The sequence below is a fragment of the Epinephelus fuscoguttatus genome, linkage group LG1 (genome assembly GCF_011397635.1).
Source record: "Epinephelus fuscoguttatus linkage group LG1, E.fuscoguttatus.final_Chr_v1".
In the NCBI taxonomy this organism is placed as follows: Eukaryota; Metazoa; Chordata; class Actinopteri; order Perciformes; family Serranidae; genus Epinephelus; species Epinephelus fuscoguttatus.
Genome location: NC_064752.1, coordinates 21,170,601 through 21,198,569, shown reverse-complemented (window position 1 = coordinate 21,198,569; position 27,969 = coordinate 21,170,601). Strand labels below are relative to the sequence as shown.

At 40.4% G+C, this 27,969-nt stretch overlaps 1 protein-coding gene across 1 annotated transcript in view; it reads right to left on the bottom strand.

The window, feature by feature from the left end:
* Positions 1–27,969, bottom strand: part of atg7 (ATG7 autophagy related 7 homolog (S. cerevisiae)) — a 119,343-nt gene that overhangs the window by 67,751 nt on the left and 23,623 nt on the right. The window contains exons 12-16 of the mRNA XM_049588974.1: positions 24,310–24,468; positions 17,818–18,012; positions 15,643–15,888; positions 8,164–8,279; positions 4,824–4,899 (exon numbers count right to left, since the gene is read on the bottom strand). Coding sequence (XP_049444931.1) covers positions 4,824–4,899; positions 8,164–8,279; positions 15,643–15,888; positions 17,818–18,012; positions 24,310–24,468 — 792 coding nt within the window. The remainder of the gene's footprint in view (positions 1–4,823; positions 4,900–8,163; positions 8,280–15,642; positions 15,889–17,817; positions 18,013–24,309; positions 24,469–27,969) is intronic.

The window sequence follows — 27,969 nt, the reverse complement described above, 5'->3', positions numbered from 1 at the left end:
TCAACATGTAATCAAGGCCAGATCATCGTATTATCCTCCAGCAACATCAAGATGAATACTTCATGGTTTTGTAATATGAACCTTTTAACCACTTGTTACCTTATATATGTCATTGTGGTTGTGCAACCTCAGGATGTACACTCTTGTCTGTTCCAGTTATTAATAAAAAAAAGCAGCGTCAATACAGCCTCAGGGCTGCACAGTTAATCAAATATATCTCATGATTTTGGCTCCTACAGTTTTGGTTCCATATAATGCTCATATTCAGGTTCATACTTGTGTTTGGGTTTTTACTAGAACAAGTTTACAAGCTTTAATTTCCAAAAACCACTTTGTTTTCCTCATGTCTGTCTGAATGTACAGTACAGGCCAAAAGTTTGGACACACCTTCTCATTCAATGCGTTTTCTTTATTTTCATGACTATTTACATTGTAGATTCTCACTGAAGGCATTAAAACTATGAATGAACACATGTGGAGTTATGTACTTAACAAAAAAAGGTGAAATAACTGAAAACATGTTTTATATTCTAGTTTCTTCAAAATAGCCACCCTTTGCTCTGATTACTGCTTTGCACACTCTTGGCATTCTCTCCATGAGCTTCAAGAGGTAGTCACCTGAAATGGTTTCCACTTCACAGGTGTGCCTTTTCAGGGTTAATTAGTGGAATTTCTTGCTTTATCAATGGGGTTGGGACCATCAGTTGTGTTGTGCAGAAGTCAGGTTAATACACAGCCGACAGCCCTATTGGACAACTGTTAAAATTCATATTATGGCAAGAACCAATCAGCTAACTAAAGAAAAACGAGTGGCCATCATTACTTTAAGAAATGAAGGTCAGTCAGTCCGGAAAATTGCAAAAACTTTAAATGTGTCCCCAAGTGGAGTCGCAAAAACCATCAAGCGCTACAACGAAACTGGCACACATGAGGACCGACCCAGGAAAGGAAGACCAAGAGTCACCTCTGCTTCTGAGGATAAGTTCATCCGAGTCACCAGCCTCAGAAATCGCAAGTTAACAGCAGCTCAGATCAGAGACCAGATGAATGCCACACAGAGTTCTAGCAGCAGACCCATCTCTAGAACAACTGTTAAGAGGAGACTGCGCGAATCAGGCCTTCATGGTCAAATAGCTGCTAGGAAACCACTGCTAAGGAGAGGCAACAAGCAGAAGAGATTTGTTTGGGCCAAGAAACACAAGGAATGGACATTAGACCAGTGGAAATCTGTGCTTTGGTCTGATGAGTCCAAATTTGAGATCTTTGGTTCCAACCGCCGTGTCTTTGTGAGACACAGAAAAGGTGAACGGATGGATTCCACATGCCTGGTTCCCACTGTGAAGCATGGAGGAGGAGGTGTGATGGTGTGGGGGGGTTTTGCTGGTGACACTGTTGGGATTTATTCAAAATTGAAGGCACACTGAACCAGCATGGCTACCACAGCATCCTGCAGCGACATGCCATCCCATCCGGTTTGCGTTTAGTTGGATGATCATTTATTTTTCAACAGGACAATGACCCCAAACACACCTCCAGGCTGTGTAAGGCTATTTGACCAAGAAGGAGAGTGATGGAGTGCTGCGGCAGATGACCTGGCCTCCACAGTCACCGGACCTGAACCCAATCGAGATGGTTTGGGGTGAGCTGGACCGCAGAGTGAAGGCAAAGAGGCCAACAAGTGCTAAACACCTCTGGGAACTCCTTCAAGACTGTTGGAAAACCATTTCAGGTGACTACCTCTTGAAGCTCATGGAGAGAATGCCAAGAGTGTGCAAAGCAGTAATCAGAGCAAAGGGTGGCTATTTTGAAGAAACTAGAATATAAAACATGTTTTCAGTTATTTCACCTTTTTTTGTTAAGTACATAACTCCACATGTGTTCATTCATAGTTTTGATGCCTTCAGTGAGAATCTACAATGTAAATAGTCTTGAAAATAAAGAAAACGCATTGAATGAGAAGGTGTGTCCAAACTTTTGGCCTGTACTGTACCTGTAATCACCCTTTGTCTGAAATGCTCCGTTTTTCTACCTTTATAAAATTTCAGTTGTAGTTGTGACATCACAAATTCACAGAAATCCTGACGGCTTTAACACCACATTTTCTGAATACGAACTGTGTGCATTTCTCTGTGGGCTGAGTGTTTTGATACTTTCACAGTTATCCATATAGCACCTATACCTACTTTATTTTTTTAAAAAGACACAGCAATCTGACTTTTCACAATATGGCACCTCTAAATTAACATGATTGACTGTAATGTAGATGTTTAAAATGTGTGCTCTGCTCATAAAAAACTCTGCTGAACATTAAAATCAAGCACTCCACTTCTGAAGAGCTGTCATGCCACTACACGTGCACCCTGCAGCAGCCTGTGAAAAATTTTCCTAAATGTCGTGATTGCAGATGGGCAAAGCGACAATCAACCGTCTTCATGCATTGTTTAGAAGTATTTCGAATTTAGGAGAGAACAAATCAAATGCAAAGACTGCATGAGACTTGTGTCTGCGATGTGTAGCAACATAACTAACTTGTTAAACCACTTGAAAAAACGTTGCAGTGTAATGAATGCATGAAGGCAAAGAAGAATAATGTTGCTAACATTACTGTACTGTTACCGTTAATCCCCATCCTTCTCCAGCGTCAACTGAGACATCCATGACAGTGACACTGGTGCGCATCACAGCATCGTGGCCAAACTAAAAAAAATTGAAAAATAAATAGTGGGAGCTACATGATGGGCAAAGAACCTCATATTAAGTTTTATTTTGATAAATATTAGCAGAAATGCAGCACAACATCAAAGTGAGAGCAGTGCCCTGTTTCTTTAAAAGTGCAATAAAATATTTTTTCCCAAAAAATAATGCATAATGGTGAGAAATGATCATGATTTCAATACTGATCAAAATAATTCTGATTATCATTTTGGCCATAATCTTGCAGACCTACTCAGCATCACTCTGGAACTTTCAGTGTCCACTAGAGAAGGATGAGATGCATGCAGTAAAATAATGTTATTGCTTTATGTGGTCATTTATCTATGTGGGAACGGGATTAATTGTTTGAAATTACTTTAGTTTGCTGTTATTACTTAAGTGCATTGGATTGTAGCCACTGGTCTATAAGGCCACTGTTTTCATCTTTTTGTTTGTTAAGGCCTCTGACAACTGTTTTACAAAATGAGGCTATCCACACTAACACGTTTCATTTTAAAACAATGTTTTAAACTCAAAACAATCTCCCTACACACGAGCATTTTAGCACCCTTTTAGAAATAATCTCTGTCCATACTACCACACTTGAAGACACATCTCACATGATTGTCTACTTGGTTGCTTAGAATGCAACTGAGATGGTGAAAAGTAAGACCAGAGATTTCTTTGCTTTGACCAACATCGAAGCTGGACTATTACTGAAAGCAGTGGTTCCCAACTGGCTGAAAGGACTGCAAGTGACTTACAAACGTGTCAAGTTTGTTAGAAAAAAAAACAAAACACACACACACACACTGTATTTTTGAAGTACAGTAAATTTCCAGGACAAGCTTTTATTTTGAAGTGCCGTTTCCTGTTGTACAGTGAGTAATAGACAGCCACTTTACAGAGACAGCTAATGAGCTTAACGACATGGCCTAACGAAAGTACTACGCTAAATATAGTAAACTATGTGGACCTTGACCTAATGACTAAGGAGAAATCTGGACCCTGTGGCTGGACCAGTTGGGAACCACTGACATAAAGTATTTTGAGAGTAAGGCAGTCGAAAGTGTCAGAAAACAGATTGGGAGTTGCTGCAAAGCAAATATGGCAACATATCAGAGAGGTGCAGTGAGCATCACCCATTGCTGGAGGAAGACATGGCAATGGGAAAAAAGTAGCCACACAAGAAGGATAAAATGACAAAAATATGTAGATATAGCTTTAAAGTTTTGACCTGACGTGTTGTGACTGATAACACCAATCAGGAAGCGAACACGGGTGTCCACATCACTGTTATCAAAAGTCTGTGATTTTGCTGGTCCAGACTAAAACGCAACCCCGGAGCTTTCAAACTAAAACAGGATCAGCACCATTTTCAAAGGTCACTGTTTTAGGGGTTTCAAAAATGTTGACAAAATGATGACGCTAGCCGTAAACAGAACAATAGTAATGCACTGTAATGCGAAAAAAAATACTAGTACAAATGTAGCCTGAGTAAATCAAATGCACATATACACTCAGTGACCACTTAAATAGGTATACCAGTAAAATCTTATGTAATCCAATACGACAGCCCGGCCAATAAATGTACTTTTACAAAGATAATAATGTTGATGAACACCATTAGAGCAGTATGTTCATAAACGTGGAATTTGTAGCAGATCTGTTGTTTTGGATTGCATTCAACTGCATGGGTGTACCTAATAAAGTGACCAGGGAAGATTCTGCACTAAATTACACTCGCTGCCTGTGAGCGTTTACCTTATCAGTAAGTTCATAACCCTAAGCTTCACTTCTTGTGATGCAACCACAGTTAGTTGGTGTGTCCCCAATAATGTACCCTTAAGTCTGAACTCACAAACACACACACACACACACACACACACACGCATTACAGAGCAGTGTTCTGCCATGACAAAGCTGCGTTTGTTTCTATAGAAACCCTTTCAGTCAAGTATACAAGAACAGAAAGAAAGAGGTCATTACAGAATTTCAGGCTTATAATTATGCATAGATATGCTAACACAGGCATACACTGGAGAACACTGACAGGTGGAGGTGAACGGGTGCGCGCACACATGGATGCATGTGAGTGAGTTTTAATGGATGTGAGCATTGTGTCTGACCTGATGCGGCACTAGACCCAGAGAGGTGGGAGGTTCATTCATCCTGTCGTCACTGCTGCTGGCCACTGCATAGCCTCTGAGGATGGAGACAGAGAGGGAGAAAATTATATCTTTGACACCTTCTTTTTCCAATTTCCTTTTTATATACGTGTAAAACTTGTGTAACAACTTTTCTGCCATGCCTTCAAAAATTTCTTTTACATTGGACTGAAAGATAGAGAAAAGGCAGTAAATCTCCATAAACATCCCAAAATATGACACATTATAAATCATGTATGAGCCTAACATATGACCTAATGCATGCTGATTTATTTTATTATATATGGCTCCAGCAAACCTATATTTAATGTCAGAAAACTGTGAAGTATTACATTTTCCATGGGATCTACTAGTCAGTAAATCTAGCCACGTCTAAAAGATTTGACTCTCCATGGATAACAATAACGAAAATATCAGTGTAGGTCTCACACTGAGCTCAGAGTGGTTTTGCAAAGTAAGACATGTCTGTCAAACTGCTGCAACATTAATCCTTATGTGACAGTTTTCTAAAGCCCATAGCTGTTCATGTGAATGCTGCAGAGACAACCTTAAAGGGCATAAAGAGATGGAGGAAATGGGGTTAAAAAAGAAAGGAACAAGCACAGATATGAAGAGGAAAACAAGGACACAGAAAGGGCAGATGCAAAAGAGCGAGATCTTGTTGTAAAGGAGGTAGTTACACAACCGACGAGGTACAGCGTGTTCACAAAAGTCTCCTTCTCTCTTTGCTTTCTAAGCTTTTTATCCAAGATAGGCAGAGCAGCTCTGTAACAGCTTATAACATCTCAAAACACTCTGAGAGAAAATGGCTGTCTTATCAGGCCCAGCAAGCGGCCACTTTAGTCTGACTTTCACCGAATCAGGCACACACAATTACATTGCCACAAAGACACATCTGTGCACACTTAATAGGCATGAAAACATCCCCATCAGTGTTAGGGGAAAAAAAATATGGAACCAGTACAGATTGCTAAGTGAACTTGAGAGCTGACTGAATTACAGTGTTAAAGCTTTTGAAGCATAAAAGTGAGAGGTGGATTATGAAATGCCACAAAGCTTCTAAAGTGAACAGAAGTTTTTGGGCTCAAGTAAACTCAGGGAGCTGTGCTACAAGCAAATTACAGATACTACCTGCGGTGCAGTAAGACCTCAGCTGCAGTGCTGCTCCATCAAAAAGCAAAAGTAAGCAAGTTAAGCTTACTGAAAGTTTAGGAGCCACAAGCTCAAAGACACAGTCTCCTTCAGTTTCATGCCTGGAGCGAGGTACCAGCATAAAGCTCTGACAAGAGAAGGTCAACCACTTACAGTACTGGTGATCAGGGCGGTTCAGTGAGGTTGTTCAGTGTCTGACCTTGCAGAACTCCACGTGTTAGCAAGGATCTTTTATTGGATTAAAACGGCATCATTTTCATTTTCAAAAAAGTCACAAGGTCATGAAACTTCAATTAAACTTCTAGTCCCAGTTAAATGCCCAGTCCCTTTCACTAGCCTGGTGTGGCTACACATTTTTACAAATAAAGGCCTGTCTCAATTAGAGGCCTGGTCTGGTTGCCAAGCATTTCATTCAAGTTTTTTGGATGCATAAAATTGGATTGTTGGCGACCTCAAATTATGTGTCCATTCCTTGATTACCCTGTCAGTGATTCATTATCCTTAAGTCCAAAAGGGTCCTCAGATCAAAAGAATCAAAAGGTTTTTTCATAAAAATGTATCCAAGTTGTGAGTATTGTTTGAACAGGATAGAGTGGTGTGTTGGTGTGTCGGTTGCCAAAATCATAGAGTGACACAACTCCCTCTCTCTCTGATGTGCTGTCTTTCAGAGCTAGATCAAATGAATGATTCATAATTAACATATTATCTAACACCTAATTTCAAACAAGTAATATTCATACTGGTTTAAATCAACAATTTGATTGTATTTCCTGTCTTTGATGAGAAACAGTTTTGTATGAAAGGAATTAAAGTCCTGTCCCAAATACAGCCCTGATGGTTTAATTGATTTAAGCAAATAATAGCACCGGCTATTAATTAAAGTTTTACGGTATGTTTCTGTGCATCCTCTGACCTTTACTTTAGATCTCTGTAAAGCATTTGAGCTTTTAGACATAAGACTTAGGCCTGTCACAATAAATGCTTTTGTTGAGTGCAATTAACAATATCATTGTCATTTTAATACCATTTTATGCCACTGATATAATGATAACAGCATAATATTGAAGTACCCTTTCAGAGAGCAATTAACTTTGAATTCAACCACAAATGACGGCAAAACAGTAGGGCTGCTCCGTCACAGTTGACGATGATTTGAGTCAGATGTGGAGACTCAGGCGACTGAGATTCTTCACGTTGAGCAGTTGTTTTATTTTTTGTGTGCACTGTGAGCACTCCTCTGTCACGCAGCTCTACATTACAGGCAGCTGTGGACACTGACCCAGTGTGAGTCTGAATGAGGCAGAGGCAGCTGCCCAGAGGAAGAGAGGCTTGCCCAGTCAGGCTCCGAGATAACGTTATCCTGCGCCTTTTGTTTAGAAGTGGTGAATTTACAGCTCACAGCAGCTTAATAGGAAACCATCTTTTATTTCGACAAAAAAATACTGTTGCACATTTCCAATCCATGGTTAGCGCAGTTAGCACACATAAGCTCAGAGGACTTGGTTGGCTTCTTTACTATATTACGTGAAAGTCACTGTCATCTTGAACGTCCTGCAGAACCCCGCTCAAACTCTCAAAGTCTAATTGAAATAATGGTACACAGAGTTGAATATTCATATTGAACTGACAAATCCAGTTCCGCTGACAAATTTCTGAGTTGGACGCAGCCCCGAAAAGCTTGCGTTGGCATATTTTTTTTCTGATTATTCAGTTGAGTTGCTTAGGCATTGCACAAGCCTTATAATGTTTGGGAAAAACCTGCTGTATTCTGACATCATGTTGGCTACAATGTTGGTGACATTTCTATGTAAATAAACACACATATAAACCCAAGGGCAATACTGTATGATACATGGACATGACCTCAATCAGTTTTGCTGACACTGATAAGTTGATAACGTTATTATCATGACAGGCCTAATAAAAAAGCAATTATTTTATTGTATTGTTTTATACAGTCTGTAATTACCCTCTCTTGCCTTTCCTTCTGTATTAGTCACTGAATCGAGGCAATGTATAGTACTTACAACAACTCAAGACTCCACATTATGAATATATGGCCAGATCAATTATACTATTATAACTACCACTGTAAATGCTAGAGTGATAATAAGTAATAAAAACTAATGAAAAAGTCTGCTGTGCTTACCCTTCACTGTGTTGCAGAATGGACACCATCATCTCCACAGCCAGGGCTCCAGCAATCATGGCCAGGCCGGGCCTGCTGACTGTGCACTGCTGATCCAGAGTCCGATCCCGGGTTGACTGTTAATGACAAAACAACAGCAACAACATATAGTGAACAACTGGCGATACACAGTGTGGAGAGCACTGACATCAGGTTCATTCCCATAATCCTGAAAGAGTTTCTTCTGAAAGAAGGAAAGAACAGAAGATGAACACCAGGACAAAACCAATCAAATGTGTTTTGGAAGGCTAAAATCTTTCTGTAAGATACACTCCGCAGGATTTTCCTAAAAACACAATGTACAGACTCATACAGGAGTAATTCCTCTCAATCATCCCTTACGACCGACTAGAAGTGTGTGGCAGTGTATTTATCAGCTGAAACTCTGCCCTCTGCCTGTAATGTCTTACTTTCTCTTATTTTCTGTGTTCAGGACATTTAGAGGTGTGTACCCCCGCAGCACTCAACTGAGATTGGAGCTTTATAAAAAGATAGCGACCAGGTGCCAGTAAACAGCAGGCATCAAGGAGACACAGCTAAAAAAAAAAAGCAAAAACAGCGAGGCGAAACACCAAATAAGGGTGAGTCTGTGGTTGGCTTTTACTTTCACTTTTGCCAACGACTGTGTTTACTAACAGTAACCACCAAACCTGCAAAGTGACTTCGGCTGAGAGAGCAATTATCGGCTAAATGTCTCGATCACAGACCGTCTGTGAGCCAATGGCTTTTGTGGGAATCCTTTCAGTTAAGTAGCCTTTTTATAATGCCATGCGTTTACATAAATGGAGCCATCAGGGTCTGTACTAAAGTGCGTGGCAATTCATCTAATAGTGGTCTGGACCAACGAATGAATCAACCAAGTGACAAATGGATAGATGGATCAACAAACCAAGGGTCACAGAGCTAAACCAGGAGCATGGCTGCAAACACTTAAGTGTGAGCATAACAGTTAAATAAATTAGACCATGTCACTGCTGTACGGCTTCAGCAATCAGTCAAGGTGCAGTTCACATCCATGTCTGTCTGGTCTCATATAATGTACAGTCTGCAGTAAAGACTTTAAACGAATTTAACGCAAGGTATAAAGTGTAGTTTTTAGTGAAATGAAAGTTATCACGATATAATTTCCAGCAAGAAACATGTCGTCCTCACTGAGAAACTACTTTTACAGGAGTACAGAGGAGTGACAGAGAGCTTTGTCACATGGTGCAAGAGCAATCACTTAAATCTCAACATCAGCACAACCAGTGAGCTGGTGGTGGACTACCAGAGGAGCATGACTAGGGATGGGTATCGTTAAGATTTTAACGGTACTACTACTCTTATCGATACTGCTTATCGATCCGGTATTTTAATGGTACTCTTATCGATACTTTTTGAGGAAGAAAAAAACAAATTAAGAACATAAATTGCTTTATTTTCTCGATTCTCATTATGCAACAAAATAGTTTTTTAACAAAACAATTTACTTTTTACAACTTGAAATGTAAAATACATAAAATAATAGTGTTGTCACGGTACCAAAACTGGGACCCACGGTACGATACCAGTGAAAGTATCACGATTCTGAGTAGTATCACGATACCACAGCAAAAATGAGGCAGATGTGCCTTTTGTCATTTATAAAAAGATAAATCACTTTTCTATAATACATCAATGATATTTCAATGGAATAAATTACTTATTGACTTATTCATACTTCAAAAACAGCATCAATAAGTGATTAACATAGGGGGGATTGAAATAAAATAAATAAACAAAATAAAAATCAACCAGCCACCCTCCTCCCCTGACAAGTAAAGAACAGTCCCTAAAGTGCGGTGAGGTTTGTGGACCGTTACCTGCCACAAAGAGTAATGTGAACAGCTCGTTTCCCCACTGACACGTCACATACCTGTGTGCCGCCATGGCTCGGCTGTTCAGGTACTTCTGGACAGTCATGACACCAACAAAGAGGAAAATATTGGACCTGGAGCCAGTAAGCCGGTAAGCCGGTAAGCCGTTATCTTGTGCCGGAAACCCTATTTAGTAAATAGGGTTGCAAAATAGCTAATGGTTATTAACTCCACGTGTTGGCTGCTAGCATAATGTTACAAACCTGGACTGGACGTAGATGAACTAGCTGTGCTAGGGCAGTCAAGCCTTGTACATCTTTCTGTCTGAATATGATGCACTTTCGCAAGGTGTTTTGACAAATTACTAGTGTTGCCGCCCTTACATGCAAAACATTTGTCACACTTGTGACAACGCGCTGTGTTTGCATCACCTCTTGTAATGTAAAGCCACACTTTTGACCGTTTGGCTCTCTCCGCCATCGTTATCTATCTGAAGGTAAGCTATGAGCTTGAGTTAGTGTATGCGCTGTGTGTGTGTGTGTGTGTGTGTGTGTGTGTGTGTATGTGTGTGTGTGTCACTGGAACAGCCCCGCCCCCCTGCTCTCCACTCACACACAGCAGGCAGCCAGGGTGAGCTAGACAGATCTCTCGTCTTCAGGGAGAATAGCAAAAATTATGATACAATGACGGATAATTGATGGAGTTGGTGAGATAAATGTGCAAGATTAAAAAAACAAAAAAAAAAAAAAAAAAAAAACCTAGCAGAACCGTTAAGGTCAGAGCTGAAGTCTGTCTGTCTTGAAGAATGTAGCCGTCGTTCAGTACCGGAGTTCGATACCCATCCCTAAGCATGACAGAACAGTTGTAGTCATGACAGTTGACGATGCTTCAAATATGGATGTTGCTGCAAAGAAACTACATGTTCTAAAAAACATGGATGCTTCACACACATCTTCAACACGGCAGCACAGAAGATCTATGCCATGAGCACATTATCAAGCTGAGATACCCAAAATTAGTGTCACAGATTCAGTATCTGACCAAATGTCCACCCTTCTGAGGTTATGACACTGAGTAATGACCAGAAAACATAACGATGTCACAGTGACACTGACCTTTAATCTTTTGGGTGTACAATGGGTACGATTACATGATGGCTTCTCATACCAGAATGAAATAAATCTGAATGAAATCATTCGAAATTAAAGTCTTTCCAGGTAGTTTACATGGGAAATATTCATTCTGAATGAGGGTTTACACGGAAGATCAGTTTAATTGCCTTTTAATCGTCTTTATTCAGGCCTGCGCAAGGTTTGGGGCAGAGAAGGTTTCTGAGTGGATAGGGGGCGGGGCGGATGTTACATGTACATTGACCAGAAGAAAACACTGTTGTCCCCGCTCCAGATAACAAGCTGTTTGACGCCACCGTTCTTAGTGCCTTTTTCTGGCTTGTTTTGCTTAAATTCTTGAAGCAGCAGTACGAGAACAACCTTGTTCTGCTAATGCTTCATCTGTTTAGGAGGAGAAGGGAGGTAGAAGGTCGAAGAAGGGAGATAGTAGACCGTGCTTTGGTGAATGGAAACCGGTTAGTGCAACGAGTCGCACGCACTATATACGTCATCGCGCCAGAAGGGCAAGGAAACAAGCATGCGCAGAAAGACCAGAATGAACTTGAAGAGGAATGAGTGTATACAAGTGCGAGAAATTCTTTCATTCAGAATTGGAAACGGAATATTCCAGCACCTTACATCGAAATGAATTTTCAGTCGCACTGGCCATTTTCACCCCAAATTAGGTGTTTACAAGATCACTTTTAATAGAAATGAACTTCCATTTCGAATGAAAAGGGAATTAAACTGTCCAGGTAAAGGCACTTATTATTTTATCTTATTAGACATTCATTTGAAATTCTCTCATAATAACTGTATGAATTCTTGAGTTATGGCCAAAAACATGTTTTGTGAGGTCACAGTGACCTTTGAACACCAAAATCGAATCACTTCATTATTAAGTCCACGTAAATGTTTGTGACAAATTTGAGGATATTCAATCACAGTGTTGCTGAGAAAATGCATTCACCAGAATAGACAGACAGGACGGACGGACGGACAACCCGAAAACATAATGCCTCAGACACAGCTATTGCCAGTGCAGAGGCGTAAAAAAAGAATGTTATAGATTAATTTCTTTCTCAGCATGTTTTGCTTTGTTACGACAGCTGATCAAAAGCACTGTGGTGACAGATGATGTTGGTTTGGCAATATGTTGTACCATTTTGCTTCAGTCCAAAGACAAAACAACACAAAAGACACTTCCTCATAACATGATCTAAAACTTTCTATTCATTCATTTATTCACTCAGCAAACTCAACATAAAAGATAACTGGCTGTGCCTCCGATTTAACTGTTAACACTACTTTAACCTGTAACAGCGGGCTAAAGCAGTTTGGCATTTACAGGAGAAGTCAGAGCTGAATAGCAGAGTTTCCAACAACTGGCTGTGGCCTTCAATAGCTGATGACTTGCTTTCATGAAATTCTCATATCAAAAGGTCACCACGGAGAAAAAGACCAAAAACAGTAACAAAGAGTGTCAAGGGTACAAAAAATGAACACAGGAAGAATGAAAAAAGGAACTGTCGTGTAAGGCATGTCACCCAGTTCTTTTTTACATCATGGATAACAGCGTTTTAAAAAGCCACCCTTTTTGCATCTTATCATAAGAAAAATAAAAACTTTATTCCAAGGAAATTTGAAAATAATCACATAAATCGTGCAATTTAAACCTGCAACAATATTTTGATCAATTTTTCGATGATTTGGGGGCAGAAGAACTAGCTTTAAATATGACACTGACATACACCGATCAGCCAAAACATTAAAACCACTGCCAAGTGAAGTGAATAACATTGATTATTTTGTTCCAATGCAATGTTCTGCTAGGAAACCTGTCAGTGGTTTTAATGTTTTGGCTGATTGGTGTATGTCACCCTCTAAAGTTGAAACACAACAGGCACAAGCCGCATTTATTTGGAGTCGTGTTTCTGGAAAAACTGACAAATGAAAGTTAAATACTCTCTCTCTTTATAGCAGACTGACTGTTTTGGTCTCCACCAACTGCTGAAAAACATATGTGACTCTTAAAGAGTAACTAAACCCTAAAACCATTTTTTTTTCAGCTGATAATCATTGTTTCTGGTTGTGTAGTAGTGTTACTGACTGATCCTGCTCAAAATCTTGACAGTTTAGTGCAAACTGTTGAAAAGCTACATTTTATTTTAAAAATGTGCTATGGAGTGCCCTCTACAGCTTGAAACCTGGTTACTACATTTGAATTTACATTACATTACATTGGAGGCGAATGATTCTTTTTCGGGGCGAATGACGTCACTAACCGTCCACGCTAAAGCCTGCCCTCCTCCCTTTACCCCTCCCCTTACTATAAAACCATTCTGTCAGCAGCGCAGTTATCAAACTGATATCCAACCTACTCGCTATCAGTTATCAAACTGATAGCGAGTAGGTTGGATCAGAGCAGAGAGAATAGCTAGTAATTTGTCGAATTGTGTTGTTAGCATAGTGTATTTTAGTGTAGATTTACAGTTAGTAGTGTGTTTATAGTATTTAGGTTAGTTGGTCAAGGAGAGGCGCCGAGGCTCGGGAGTATATGTGCAGGGTGGCGAGGGAGAGATGTGGAGGGCCACTGTGCGGTGAGAGAGAGAGCCGAGCCTCGGGGGGTATATGTGCGGAGCCGCAAGGGAGGGAGGGGTGGATGGATGCAGTGGGCTGCTGCGCAGTGAGCCCAGGCTCCCAGAGAGGGAGAAATAGAACTAAGTAGGATAAAATAAGTCAAAGTGTGGAGAAGGGGACCGGCTGAGCATCGGCCACCTTCCATTCTCCCCATGTGACACAGTTAGGGGCGGTTTTCCAAGCCACCATCGGCACAATGGATATAAGCTCCACTGTCGGCAGGGTGAAAAAAAGTCTAAGTGTGGAGATGGGGAGAAGGGTGAACATGGGGAAGGAGGCCGAGCTCCAGCCACCTTCCCTTCTGTCTGTGTGACACAGTTAGGGGCGGTTTTCCAAGCCACCATCGGCACAATGAAAATAAGTCTAAGTGTGGAGGAGAGGGACCGGATAAAGAGGCCGACCTCCAGGGAAGCCCTCTCCTCTCTCCCCGCAGCCAGGGACAATCTTCACTCCGTCCCCCTTCCTCAGCCGCTCGCCTGCCCCACCCCCTCCCTCAGCTCCGCCTATCTTTTCTGAATTTTTTTAAGTCAAGCTGTGGGCAGAGTAATGTCCAGAGAGGGTTCCCCTTTAAGCTGCTGAACGCTCCACTGTGTTCACCTGCTAGTCGCTAACTTCATCTGCAAACCATTTGGTGCTGCTCAGGTAATGTTCAGTTAGTTTATATAGGCTTTTTTGATGAAAACAACTGCCTGCTGTGACTGCAGACAAGGTTGTTTAGCTGAAAATCCAAAACAACAATCGAACACAGACAAAAAAATCTCCACAGAGCTGAGGGAGCTGCAGAGTTGAGTTTTAATTGTCTGTAGGGTCGTTAAGGGTGCTTTCACACCTGCCCTGTTTGGTTCAGTTCAGTCGAACTCAAGTTTGTTTGACCCTAAATGCGGTTCGTTTGGGCAGGTGTGAACACAGCAATTGCACTTGGCTGCGCACCAAAACAACCGGACCGAGACCTTCTTGAAGAGGTGGTCTCGGTCCAGTTACAAACAAACTCTGGTGCGGTTTGTTTGTGGTGAGAACGTGTTCCGGCCTCGATCCGTCGCATTACTCATTGTTTGGGTTAAACATGAGCATGTTACAGTCCTGGAGGATTATTAATGTGTGCCTCCTCCTGTACTGCCTTAATATGCACATTCAGCTCATCCAATGCATCAAAACATTGTTTTCTAGTTGGAGCCGCGCCTCGTGCCACTGTGACATTAGAAAGTGTCACATTTATCTTGCAAGTGTACTCCTCTTCAACATTTTGTTTACTTCCTGGATTTTTCCCACATGGAAATTCTGACCAATCAAGAGCAGCTTTCTTATCTTATCTGGTCTGCTTGTAAATGCTGCCGTGAGAGCAGGAACCAACTCTAGACACTTATGCAACTTTGCAACTTTGTAACAAAATCAGTCCCCGATTCGGACCGAAGTGAGCCAACTCTAGGTCTGAAAGCACCTTAGAGTAACACCTTTCAGATACAAGTAAATACTGTAAATATTTAAAAAAAAAGCTTTGTGCTGGTTGAAGAAAACATATAGAAGAATCCCATCTGTGTGTTTATTACCTCTGCCAAGGTTTTGTTTTTCAGTTCATTTTGTTTTCTGACTGTCAGCAGAATTATGAAAAGAACTACTGACCCCATTTTCATGAAACTTGATGGAAGGGCGCATGGAAGGACGAACCCATTCAACTTTGGAGCAGATTTAACCATGGGGCGTGTAAAATCATTTTTCACTTTCATTAACACTGCGAGATAGAACATTTGGATATGGCAGAGGTCTGTTCTCTCTGAGTGCTCTTTTAATTCTAAGTGTATTACGTGAGTTAATGAGATGAGTGCATGCTTGTTACTGTATTTGTGCGTTTTCCTCACATCTCCCGGTGCCACAACATCGTTGCAGAAGTAGCAGCCCAGCCTGTGTCCTGGGATGTTGGAGAACAGAGAGGATCCTGGGACGGTGGGCGCAGAGCCGGCTGGCGTGGAGGATGAAGAGGAAGCAGAAGAACAGGACGTGGAGGAGTCTGCCCCTGCAGAAACACTCTGAGTGACAGGCGGTTTCTTCAGGCCGTGGCGCATCACGACAAATGTGTCAAAGCCTAGAGCGGCGTTAACCACAAGCTGGGGAGTGAAAGACAACAACTCTTGTGAATCATGGTAACAAAAGGTTTTTTTTTTTTTGGTTTTTTTTTACAAAGCAGTGGTAAAGACAGATCTAAAATAGCTTCGGCTTGATTAGGGACACTTCTCTTGAAAACACACACACAGCACATTTCAACCAAATCTAATTAACTAAATGGTTTGTTTTACACAAACAAAAAGGTTGCAGAGGGTTGAGTCAAAGCAATGACCTAAAACATTAATAGGCTCTTTACAATGTTGAAAGCACCCAGACCTTTGGAGAGGCAATAGAAATAAATTGTCCAATTTCCAGTGAAGTCTCAAACCACCCTAAATTGCCTCTCAGTTGAGCAGGACATGAAGAAAACCTAATCAGCAGTCTAAAAAACACTTAACTGCATATGGCAATACTGTTGAGTTGCATCAGTGATATCACTGGAGGCATTACAAATAAATGACACAATGTACGATAATCTAATGTTGCCTGGCAACTAATAGAATTCTGACTGGTAAACAGAAAATTTGGCCAGCATTATTGAGCTGTTTCAATTTCCAGGCAGACAAATCAAATGGTTTCCAAATTTCAAGTTCCGGCATAAAGTAAGTAAAACAAGAGTAATGTTACAAGGTCACAAATGTCTCCTGCCACAGTGTGAGTATCGGTCCACTGGATCCTCAGAGCAAACAGATCCACTGAAAGCCTCAGTCCTGATGCCTTTAATTAACCTTTATACCACCCTCAAAATTATGTATAACATGTATGTTCTTTATGTGTATATTTGTGATCACACTGCAATGTTACAGACAGTTGTCTGGTGTAACAAAAGAATTCTCTTAAAAAGTGGTTTTGTGGGGCGTCGGTAGCGTAGTGGATAGTGCAGGCGTGTTCTGGGTCTGCCCCGGAGCCTCTTACCAGTGGGATGTGCCCAGAACACCTCCAACAGGAGGTGCCCAGGAGGCATCCTGGTCAGATGCCCGAACCACTTCAACTGACCCCTTTCGACACGAAGGAGCAGCGGCTCTACTCCAAGCTCCCTCTGGATGTCCGAGCTCCTCACCCTACCTCTAAGGCTAAGACCAGACAGTCTTCAGAAGAAACTCATTTTGACCACTTGTATCTGGGATCTCATTCTTTCGTTCACTACCCATAGCTCATGACCATAGGTGAGGGTTGGGACGTAGATGGACCAGTTAATCAAAAGCTTTGTTCTTTACCATACAGTAAATGTGCCCACCAAAACAAGGTGCTAAAACAGGCTTAAAAGCTTCACAGATGTGCGGAGTTGAGCAAAAAATTAATGTGCATTCATCAATTGAAACACTTACCTACACATTACATATTGTCATTTGATTCATTATTTACTAACAACATATAAGTGCAGGTTTTGGGTATCCTGGCAGCCCACGAGGGGCTCGCTTGAAGATTCACCAACTACATGGAGAAGTAAGTACTATTATAAGTGGGTGAATTACAGCTCCTTTATTAAAAAATCCCGAGACCTCTGCATACATGATGTTATTGGCCTAAAAAAAGCTGACAACATTGATATTGACCAAAGGCTGAATCTTAACTTGGTGTGTCAGGGCCTTAAGTATCATCTAGACCTGTGGCATGCAACACTCACACTTATATCCTGATCATCTGCCAGTGAGGTGTTTTTTTCTACGTGCTGTGTTTATCAACCTAGTTGTGTTCTTTCTATCAATTTGATTCTATTATTTTTTGTTGGCAGTCTCAGTCTCTGTGTTGTCTGCTTGGCCATTTAATTGTGTAACCTTGTTTGAACTCTGTGTGTCCTGTCTCTGAGCTTTGATACTGCCATAGGATGCAACAGATGTGTCGTCTCACCCTGTGTGAAAAGAAAAACAAGCTTTAATGACCCCAGCCCCGCTGTCACTGAGACAGTGTGGCTGCTGTGTTTGTCCTACCTTCCTCTTGCTGGCAGCTATCACTGTCGGCAGCCAGCGGCTCTCCCTTGTATCCATTAGCAAGAAGACCACATCATGTTCTGAAATGAGCTTCTCCAGCTGCTCCACATCCCTCTGGGCCTGGGAGAGGGTGGCCTGAGAGAAATTCACTGGGTGGCCGGGCATGGGGATGCTCATGTTGTAACCCTCTGCATTCTGCAGGAGGAGACAGAGACAAAGAGGCAGAGAGACACAGCTGAAAAACAAACATACAGTAACCTGCATCTGAGGCTGAATGCTCGATGAAATTTAAGATAAGGTAAGATAAGACAATGAGACTGGTCAAGAACACAACTACAACAGATCACTTTGAGGAGTGCCAATGGTTTGCTTGTTCAACATTTTATTTTGCAGTGTGGGACTCGCACTGGTCTGGTCTCAGAAAAATCATAAAAATTAAAAGTATGTTTCAACACATTTCCAGAACTTCAAGATCTGATCAGCTGCTGTGTGAGAATCCAGAGGCTGAAAACTTAAATCGAATATGTTTTTCATTTTGTCTGTGTGTGTGTGTGTGTGTGTGTGTGTGTGTGCTTAATGCTGAGTGACTCACTAGTCTAGACGTAAGTGAGGGCATATCAGATGCAGTCACACAACGGTCCTTCTGTGGAACGTGTCATCAAATCATCGCAACAGCTGACCCGAAGCCAGTGTGTGTTCGGCTCTCCAATATGAGTCGATGATACAGTATGAAAAGGAAACCTTGAATCGATGCTTGTAATTACGCAAAAATGTTTTAAGACTCTTATTTTCTACCGCCAAACTTGGATTGCTGTGACTACCTCGAGGGCTTTGCAGGCTCGACAGTGAGGGGAATGGAAATGTCAAGAGTAATTTGACAGTCAAGGGCAGAAAAGGGCAAAGACGAGGTGTGAGATCTTGACAAGAAGAAAGGCCACTTTTACCAAATCAGTGAAACTGCCGCGTACGCTCTGGGGAGCTCTTTACCAAGTCTTGAATTTACATTTCACTTTGACGCAAGTGTTGCTAAGCACTGAGGAGGCGATTTCAGGCTGCAGAGATGGTAATCATATTCCAATTTCCAGTACAAACACTTGCAGCCAAGAAAGACAAAAAAAAAATCATTCTGATTGTCCTTTCCTGAAAAGATAAACAATCCAACAATACCCCTGTTGATATCTTCAACCAGCTCTGACCTCACTGTTGCCAAAATTTAAAGAGGATAAAAAAAGAAGACAAACTATCCTGTAAATGTCAGGTGACAGTATTTGTCACCAGACAAAACATGAAATCTGCTTACGACCTTTTCAACACCCGACTCCTCTCGCTTCGGTTGATGCATTTCTGTGCTCTCTGCTCGCTGTGTTCATATTTCTCTCTATCTTTCACACTGGCACCTGCTGCCCCTGTGTTTATAGGAAAACAAGGCGGCAGGAGAGAGAAGCTGGCACACACCCACACTAATAAAAATAGGAGGTCAGGTAGGGATGCAGCATGATGCAGGGGGTTGACAAACAAAGTGTCTAGACAGACACCAGACATCATGACAGCATAGGGCCAACCATCAAGCTTTAAAGCTTTGTTCTTTACTTCCTATGTTATTCCCAGGAGAGTAAGAGAGGCAGAAAATGGCAGGAGGCCGACAGAGAGAGTGGAATATAAAGTTGATGGCATGTCAATTATTTGTGTGTGTGTGGGTGTGTGTGTACGTGTGCATTTAAAGGAGACATCACAGGTCCCCTTGTCTGTGACACCATAATAATCCCGATCCATTATATTTCATTCAGGAACAACCTATTACCAAGTCATACTGCGAGCTCTGATGGGACAGTGACTTTAAAGTGAGGCTTCAATCTTACAGAGTTTAAGGCAAATGACACAACAGCTCACCAGTCCCACACTGAGTCAGTTCAGTCAAATCGGAGGAGTCGCCTTAAAGCCCAGAGGGTGACAACATTTCATTACACAGACTGTGCTCTACTTTCCTGGTACAGGACCCTCCAAAGCATTCAAAAAGTAATAATCCACACCTGAAGAAAAAAAATCATTGGCTCATAACACTTCAAAGTGATTCTTCAAAAGATTCACAAGATCAAAAACCTAAATAACTGCTGACCGCGAAGCAACTTTTAGCCTCAATACCTCCTCCTGGTATCGCAGCAGTGGGGGAGAAGAGCTCAGATAATGTAGAAATGAGCAAAATCAGAAACAGTTAAACACTTAACAAATTCTGCATTCAAAAATTAGGGTTGGGCAATATATCTATTTTTATTAATATCATGATAGAGGACTAGATATTGTCCTATTCACACAGGATTAGTACTACCTGGGAAGCTCAGGTTATTTCTATTAATTGCTGAGGTCATCTGTGATCTTAATTCTGTGCAAATCTGCCACGTCTGTAATTTTTGTTTAACTTTATTTTTATGGTTTGTTTATTTTATTTATTTTCACGTCAAACAGAAAAGAAGGTTAGGTCAGTCAATAGGTTGCATCCCTTTGTGTATATGAACCATTTTTCCCCATACTTCACATGCTGATCAAGTTGCAATCTTAAAGAAAAGTTATTTTCTCCATACAGTGAATTTCATTAATAATTGCAATCCAGTCATCCTTTGAAGGAGGGCTTGCCTTTAGCCACTTCCGTGTGATGGCTTCCTTGCTTGCAGCCGTATTTTGTAAGGGTATTTGTCCTGGGTCTTGAGATTGTCCGGACTTTTACCCAAGTACAATATGACAAAAGAACAATCAACTTCTATTCCAAAGACGTCTCTTGCCAATATGGATAAAATGCCATTTCTGAAGCAAAAAACATAAATAACCTATCATATTTCACTAAAGACTGAAATCGTGTGATATTATTAGTCCTGTGCAAATCGGCATTTGGGTTATATGGGGTCATATTTAGGTTTTTTGTTTTCTCTACACCTCTTTTCTGCCTCTTTCCTGGTTATGAATGACAGAGGCTGTGTCAGCAACTATAAATGAAAGTTCTGAAAGCACTTCGGGTGCAGGTGGCTTGTCTCACTACACAATATAAAAAGCAAACTAAAATCCATCAGAAGAGCAAAATTTTGAATGATGATGAGATTAATTACGTGAAAATGTGTGGCAAAATTGGCTGTGTTTGCTTAAACCCACTTTTAAAAAGAAAAAGGAGTGCTAGTGGTGCTGTGTAGTGCTTTTGTATTGTGAAAAGTACAGTTACTGTACCGTCAGTAAATTCAAGTAAAATAGAGGCTTTGCTTATCCAGTGCAAATGCACTGCGTGAAACCCAGGGGTTACTTTCTAAATCACACAAGGTCCCCTGGTAGTTCTAGTCCCATGTGAATAGGGCGTTAGATTTAGATCGTAATATTATGTTGTCTTTTCCTGATTTTAAAGGCTGCATTCAAATACAGTGATGTAATTTTCTAAAATTAGACTGTTCTCGCTGTTCTATTATTGCTTTTAGCCACTTAGTCATTATATCCACATTACATTACTACATTTCATTAAGTAAATATTTCGTGAAAGCGCCAATGAACAACTCTACAATATTGTTATAATATTGATATCAAGGTATTTGGTCTACAGTGCTGTAATCTTTGATTCTCTCCATATTGCCCAGCCTGTCAAAAATGTACTTATGTAAAAATACAGAAAAATTTGGCAATAAAATGTAATTAAAGCATCATAAGACTCTGATTCTGTAGAATCGCACCTATTGAAGCATGAACATTGTAAGAGGTAGTGAGTCAATAAGGGGCTTTATTTGGATACTTTTATCTACTACAGTGCATCATATTTAATAAACAAATAATATGTATTGCAGGTAAAATCTAAATTTTAAAAGTAAGTACAGCTGTCACATATATGTAGAAGAGTGAGGCTACAATATTTAAATGTATCAGGGGAGAAGTGTAAAGAAACAGGAAACAGAAGTGAAGTTTAAATACCTCAAAAATGCATTTGAGTAAATATACTAAGTTCCTTTTATTACATCACATGTTGTGACAAGATCATAACAGAGATGAGAAAGAATATTTCTGTTACATTAAATTAACCTTACATTTTAATAACACTTTTGTTTTTCTTTGTTCTTACATTTCCAAGCCCCTGAAAGATCCTTTAAATTAAACTATGTGAGATGGAAAAATAACCTCAGGTTGAACTGTTCCATTTAAGGGGTCGCAAAAAGGTTGGGAACCCCTGAGCTAGAGGATATAATGCAGTAACTGTTACCCGCATACAGACGGCTGTGAACCCGTACAAACGGGAAACAACTCAGCAAACAAGTTGCTGAATTTCAACTTTCATGACCTCCTGAATCCCTGCATTAGATGCTATCTGAGGGCAAGCAAAACAAAAGTAAATAATCCTCACATGAACTGCCTCCATCCTCCTGCAGAACTTAACATGCATGCATCAGCATACAGGTGTAAACATGATTCACATCATAAATATGCATTCTGCCTATGTTTTTCCAAGTCGACTAATAAGTGATGGGTGCTTTGACGCCAAAACAGTCACGCTGTGAGTGTTTGGCTGCGTTTTCAATTAGTAATATAGCAAATTATCTCCCCAGAGAACCCACTCATTAATTAACAAAGTAATGAAACTGCCAGCATTAATATGCAACTAACAGGACTCTTCATTTTCTGCATGATTTGGCCATCACATGTCAGACACAACCAATCAAACAGGAATATGATTATGCAGGAATATGATTATGAGCATAAACAAAATTCAAATTATACTGTCAAGTTTTGCAAAAGCTGCTGTATGACGGTAAAAACCAACAGAACCACAATACTTGTCAGATTTAGGAGTTAGGGAGGCACCAATTTATCAGCAGTACATCGGTATCAGTCAATAACCATCTTGTTGACTGCCATCAGCCTATGAACAGACAAGATGACTGTCACAGACGTCAGTGACTGATCGTTTTCCTGTTGTGTCACATCAGGCTAAAAAGCAGAGCTCCAGACTAATGACATCCCATCGTGTTTGAGATGAACAGATAAAAGGATGCAGAAAAATCACTACTGACTCATCAGGGGTCGCACCCTATTGTTTCCCTGATAAGGCTTCATTGTGAACAACAATCCACTGCTGACATCGTCCGGAGGAAATCTAGTCAATGTTAGCTGTTAGCAGCCGGTGGCCACAACTACCTGCTGATGAAGCTGAATCGATTTACAATATGATGTGATCAAGCTTTATCCAGAAAAAATGAGTATTATATATATAGTAAGTAGCACAAGTATGTAGTGGGCATGTCCCACTGGTAGGAGGCCCTAGGGTAGAGCCAGGACTCACTGGAGGGACTACATATCTCATCTGGCCTGGGAACGCCTTGGCATCCCCCAGGAGGAGCTGGAAGGTGTTGCTGGGGAGAGGGACGTCTGGGGTGCTTTGCTGGGCCTGCTGCCCCCGGGACCCGGCCCCAGATAAGCGGATGAAAATTGATGGATGGATGGATATAGTAAAAAAGGTGGTAACACTTTACTTGAGGGTATCTACATAAGGGTGACATGACACTGTCATAACTATGACATGACACTGTCATGAAACTTGTCATAGACATTATGTAGATGTCATAAACGTTTATGACTGCTGTCATTAAGTGTCATTCGTTTTTTGTAATGACAAGTTGACATTATTTGGGTTGTCTTGATTATGACAACTTGACATTAATTAAAGTGACATTACCATACATGTAAGTTGTCTTTGTCATGACAAGTTGACATTAAATTTGTTTGGGATGTCCTTATTATGACAACTTGACATTAACATAAAGACATCTTCTGGTAATGTCATCCTGGTTAATGTCAAGTTGTCATTATAAGGACATCCCAAACAAATTTAATGTCAACTTGTCATGACAAAGACAACTTCTGGTAATGCAATTTGATTAATGTCAACTTGTCATAATCAAGACAACCCAAACAATGTCAACTTGTCATTACAAAAACCGAATGACACTTAATGACAGCAGTCATAAATGTTTATGACATCTACATAATGTTTATGGCAAGTGTCACGTCATAGTTATGACAGTGTCATGTCACTCTTATGTAGATACCTTCAGGTAAAGTGTTACCAAAAGGCTTCTGAATCTGTTTTTTAAAGATATTTTTTATGTCAAAGCAGTTTATATTAAAGGTTGTTTCATAAATGTGTACAATTGAATTTGTGCTTTTTGAAAGATAGTGTATGAAAGGCTCAAAATGTCTGTTTTCCTGGCACAAAGGGGAAAAAAATAACAAAAACAAAAAACAACAATAACAAAAGACATGGGTATCAGCTATTGGGAAAATCATTTTAATCATCGGTATCGACCCAGAATTTCACAATCGGGGCATCTTTATTAGTAATAGAAACTAAAAAAAGGGATTTTTAGATGATAGGATTTCAGAGTAAGCTTTGGTTTGATCCTCACTTACAAAGAGCGATAAAGATATCATGTCCCACAGCTTGGGCATTATCATCTGCATTTTAGTACTCACCACACCAGGGAATATTTTAATGAGTCGATCGACAGCTGCCATGGCTTTGGACTTCCCTCCTCCAAGACAGTCTTCAAACTCATACAGCGGCTGCCGGACTGGATTGGAGTAAGAGATCTTGGCGTTGTCTACAAATGTGATGTGTCTCACTCCCCATCCCTGAGGAGGAAAAAGAACATCATTCATATATTTAATCACATCACATAAAAATACTCAATACCTACATATTGACATGAACATTGTCCTGAGCAGCACTTTGTAAACAGCATTAGTGACAATGAGTGGGAGGATTAGTACCCTGTGTTTATTCCGCTTTCATTTTGCAGTAATGGATGCATCAGGGTGCAGCAGGTACAATTCGTATTGTTTTTCATTAATGTCATTCTCTGTTCACACAAAGTCCAGCCACACTGTCAATTACATTACACTGGGGTATTCATTATATCTCCACTGACTGACAGAGTTTCTAAAGTGTCCTTGGAAAAGTAAATAATGAGCACACAAAGAAGCAGAGATGTGCACTAAGATGAACTTCATAACTGCAGGCAGCCATATGAGGCCAGTGCTCCAATGCAGTCATTTAGTTCAAGAAGATTCAAGATAACCTCATTTGTCCCTTGGGAGAGTTGTCTTGGACATAAAGGCTGCTACTTAAAAATACATACTGCGAGAGCACATGTTAAGTGCAGACACAAAGTGCAGACATAAAGTGCATTTAAATTACTGCAACACAGCCCGTCATTTTACACCCTGCAGTAGTTTCGCACAGCTAAGCAAAACATTCAGAACACATTAGAATTTATTTGTTCAATTCACCTCAAAAGCACAGACATCTCTTTCTCAGTTATGCTTGTTACTAATTTTTCTTTATTTATTTATTTTAAGCCAAATAAAATAGATGTGTATCCACATATAAAGATGGTGTGACACAGGGACGGTTTGTCCAAAAAACTACAGTGAAGCTGAAAGATTTAATTCGGTTTCTAATAGAAAAAAACTTGAATTCATAACCAGCAGGATGTGATATATGGAAAAAAAAAAAACATAAAAAGTAACCTACAGGGTAGCAGCCTTTTGGATCTGAACGCTGAATAGAGCATGTTCATTGGATTTTACTGTAGTCTGTTCCCCCAGCATCAGAGAATGACAGTAGGTTCTTACATAAAATAGCATTATGTTATTTGTACTGTTATGGGATTAACTTCATATAAAATCTGTGGATGAAATCCTGGGATCCTTCATAATGTTGTTACAAAGCTAAACAAATATTCAGACAACAAGAAAGTAAGTTCATGATTTAGGGTAATCAGATTCAAAGCTTCTGACAAGGTTATTGAAGAACATTATATTACTAGTCCATACCCATTGGTAGCTTGTCACCTTCCACCTATGCCAATCGTCAATGCCTATGTGCAGTTTCACGTAGATTGACCACGTCAGTGAGTAGAAAAACGTGGGGCAGACAGAATGACACAGTGACAGAATGACACAGTGACTATGTACAGCATACCATACCATGACTTAGTAATACCAAAACTTAGAAAAAAAAACCCCACCCATTGGGCCACAGGGGGAGCCACAGCGATCGGTCGCATTTTAGCCATTTTTAAGCATTTTTCTGTTGTTATAGCGCCACCCAGTTGCCAATTAGAGTTAAATTTCTCCAGTCACCTTGAGGCGTCCTGTTCTACATATCTACCAAGTTTAGTAAAAATCGGTATGGCGGTTAGGCCTAGATAAGAAATTAGCTCTCTAGCGCCCCCATTTTGTTTGATGGGGTCAATAATGGAGGGGTCCCCTCAGATTATGTGTGGTCATATGCCTGCAAAGATGCATGGTGATCGGTGAGCCACGCCCTCTGCAATATTCATTGCCTTATAGAAGCTCAGTTTTAGTAAGTTTTCCAACTTTTGCCAAGAGGGAACTTTAGATATTGGTCCCTAGATTATGTTCACCGAGTTTCATGCAGATCGGTCAAACTTCCTAGGAAGAGATCGATTTTAAGTGTTTTTCAAAAAATTCAAAATGGCGGAAAATCTATATAACCGGAAGTTATGGGTTCTTGAGGCAAATTTGTTCCTCATGAGGAGAGGTGTCTCTGTCCAAAGTTTCATGTCTCTACGACATACGGAGCATGAGATATGCCCATTCAAAGTTTGCAATTTCAATCGGTTGCTATAGCGCCCCCCTTTGGCCAATTGATGTAATATTGCTTCATTCACATCCTCCCATGACCCTCTACCACTGTGCCAAATTTCACATGGATTGACCAAGTCAGTGAGGAGAAAAACGTGGAACAGACACACCCACACAGACAGAGTTTTCGTGATTATATAGTAAGATACCAAACACTGCAGGAGACATATTTTTGTGTCACTGCTCTTTCTATGGAAATAAATTCCAATATAACTTCTCTGAGAATCTGATGTGAATGACTGAGACAAGAAAAGGCACATTTATTATACAGCACATTCCCCTTTTGTGCCTCGTTCAGCCAGTGAATGTTGTGCAGGGCCTGAGGTGGGCAGGGAGAAGACAAAATTATAGTTGTATTTTTCTTTAATGTCACATAGAGCTGCAATGATTGATCGACTAAAAATAATTGGCCGCCTCCAGAAAATGTTCCCCAACAGCTCAAACCTTTGTTTTAAATGTCAAACACACAAGAGTACATGTTTTTTTTCATGTGTTCAGGTCGTGTCATTGTCTCCAAATATTTTGGAAAGAGTTTCATTCTGTAATTCAGGAGGTTACAAGCAAAACAGTTTTCATTGACTCCTTCTCCTCCTCCTCACACCATGTTTCAGACAATTTCTTTGATTCTTTTACACTCTGCTAAAAAGTGCATCCGATGGTTTGCTCCACAGGTCCCCAGGGTTGATGTGTGGTTATCACAGATATCAGCTGTGTTTCCTCTGGAGAAACTGACCTATGATCTCAATAATAAATCAAGTTCTGGCAACTTTGGGAGCCATTTCACTTTTTCCTCTAGAAACTCTGACTTGCTCATCCCTGGAGGGCAGTAAACGATTGCTCCATCTGTCAATGTTTATATCACATTGCTGTACAATCTCTTTTTTAAAAGTTGTAACTGCAGCGTATTTTTTTTTTTCTCCAATGGATATTCTTTTCTAAACTTTTCTGTCTTGTCAGTCTATATGTCGAGGTGTTGTTTCTGTTGGTTGGCTTTGTTTATTTATATATGTATGTGCTTCATTTAAAAATGTATACAAAGGGAAGAAAAAAATAAATAACTGCCAACTAATCTGATAAGCAAATAACCAGTTTGAGCCATTTATTAAGAGGTTTGTTGGAGGCTGTGTTGTGCTTTGCTTATGGTGCTCTGTTGTGTGCTGGTGTTATGTGCAATAAATGAATGGCTGATGTGCAATACTATTATGTGTAGTATGTGTTCTCATGTTTTTATGGTGTATGCTTCCCATTTCTTCTGCACTATTGTATGTATGTATGTATGTATGTATGTAAGGCTGTGATACTTGTGCAGCTCCTGAGTCCAAGACGAATTTCCCTACGGGGACAATAAATTATATCGTATCCTATCATATCGTATCATATGTTTAAAAAAAAAAAGTCACAATTCTCTGATCATGGCTTTTTACATGTGAATATTTTCTTTACTCATCTATGACTGTAAACTGA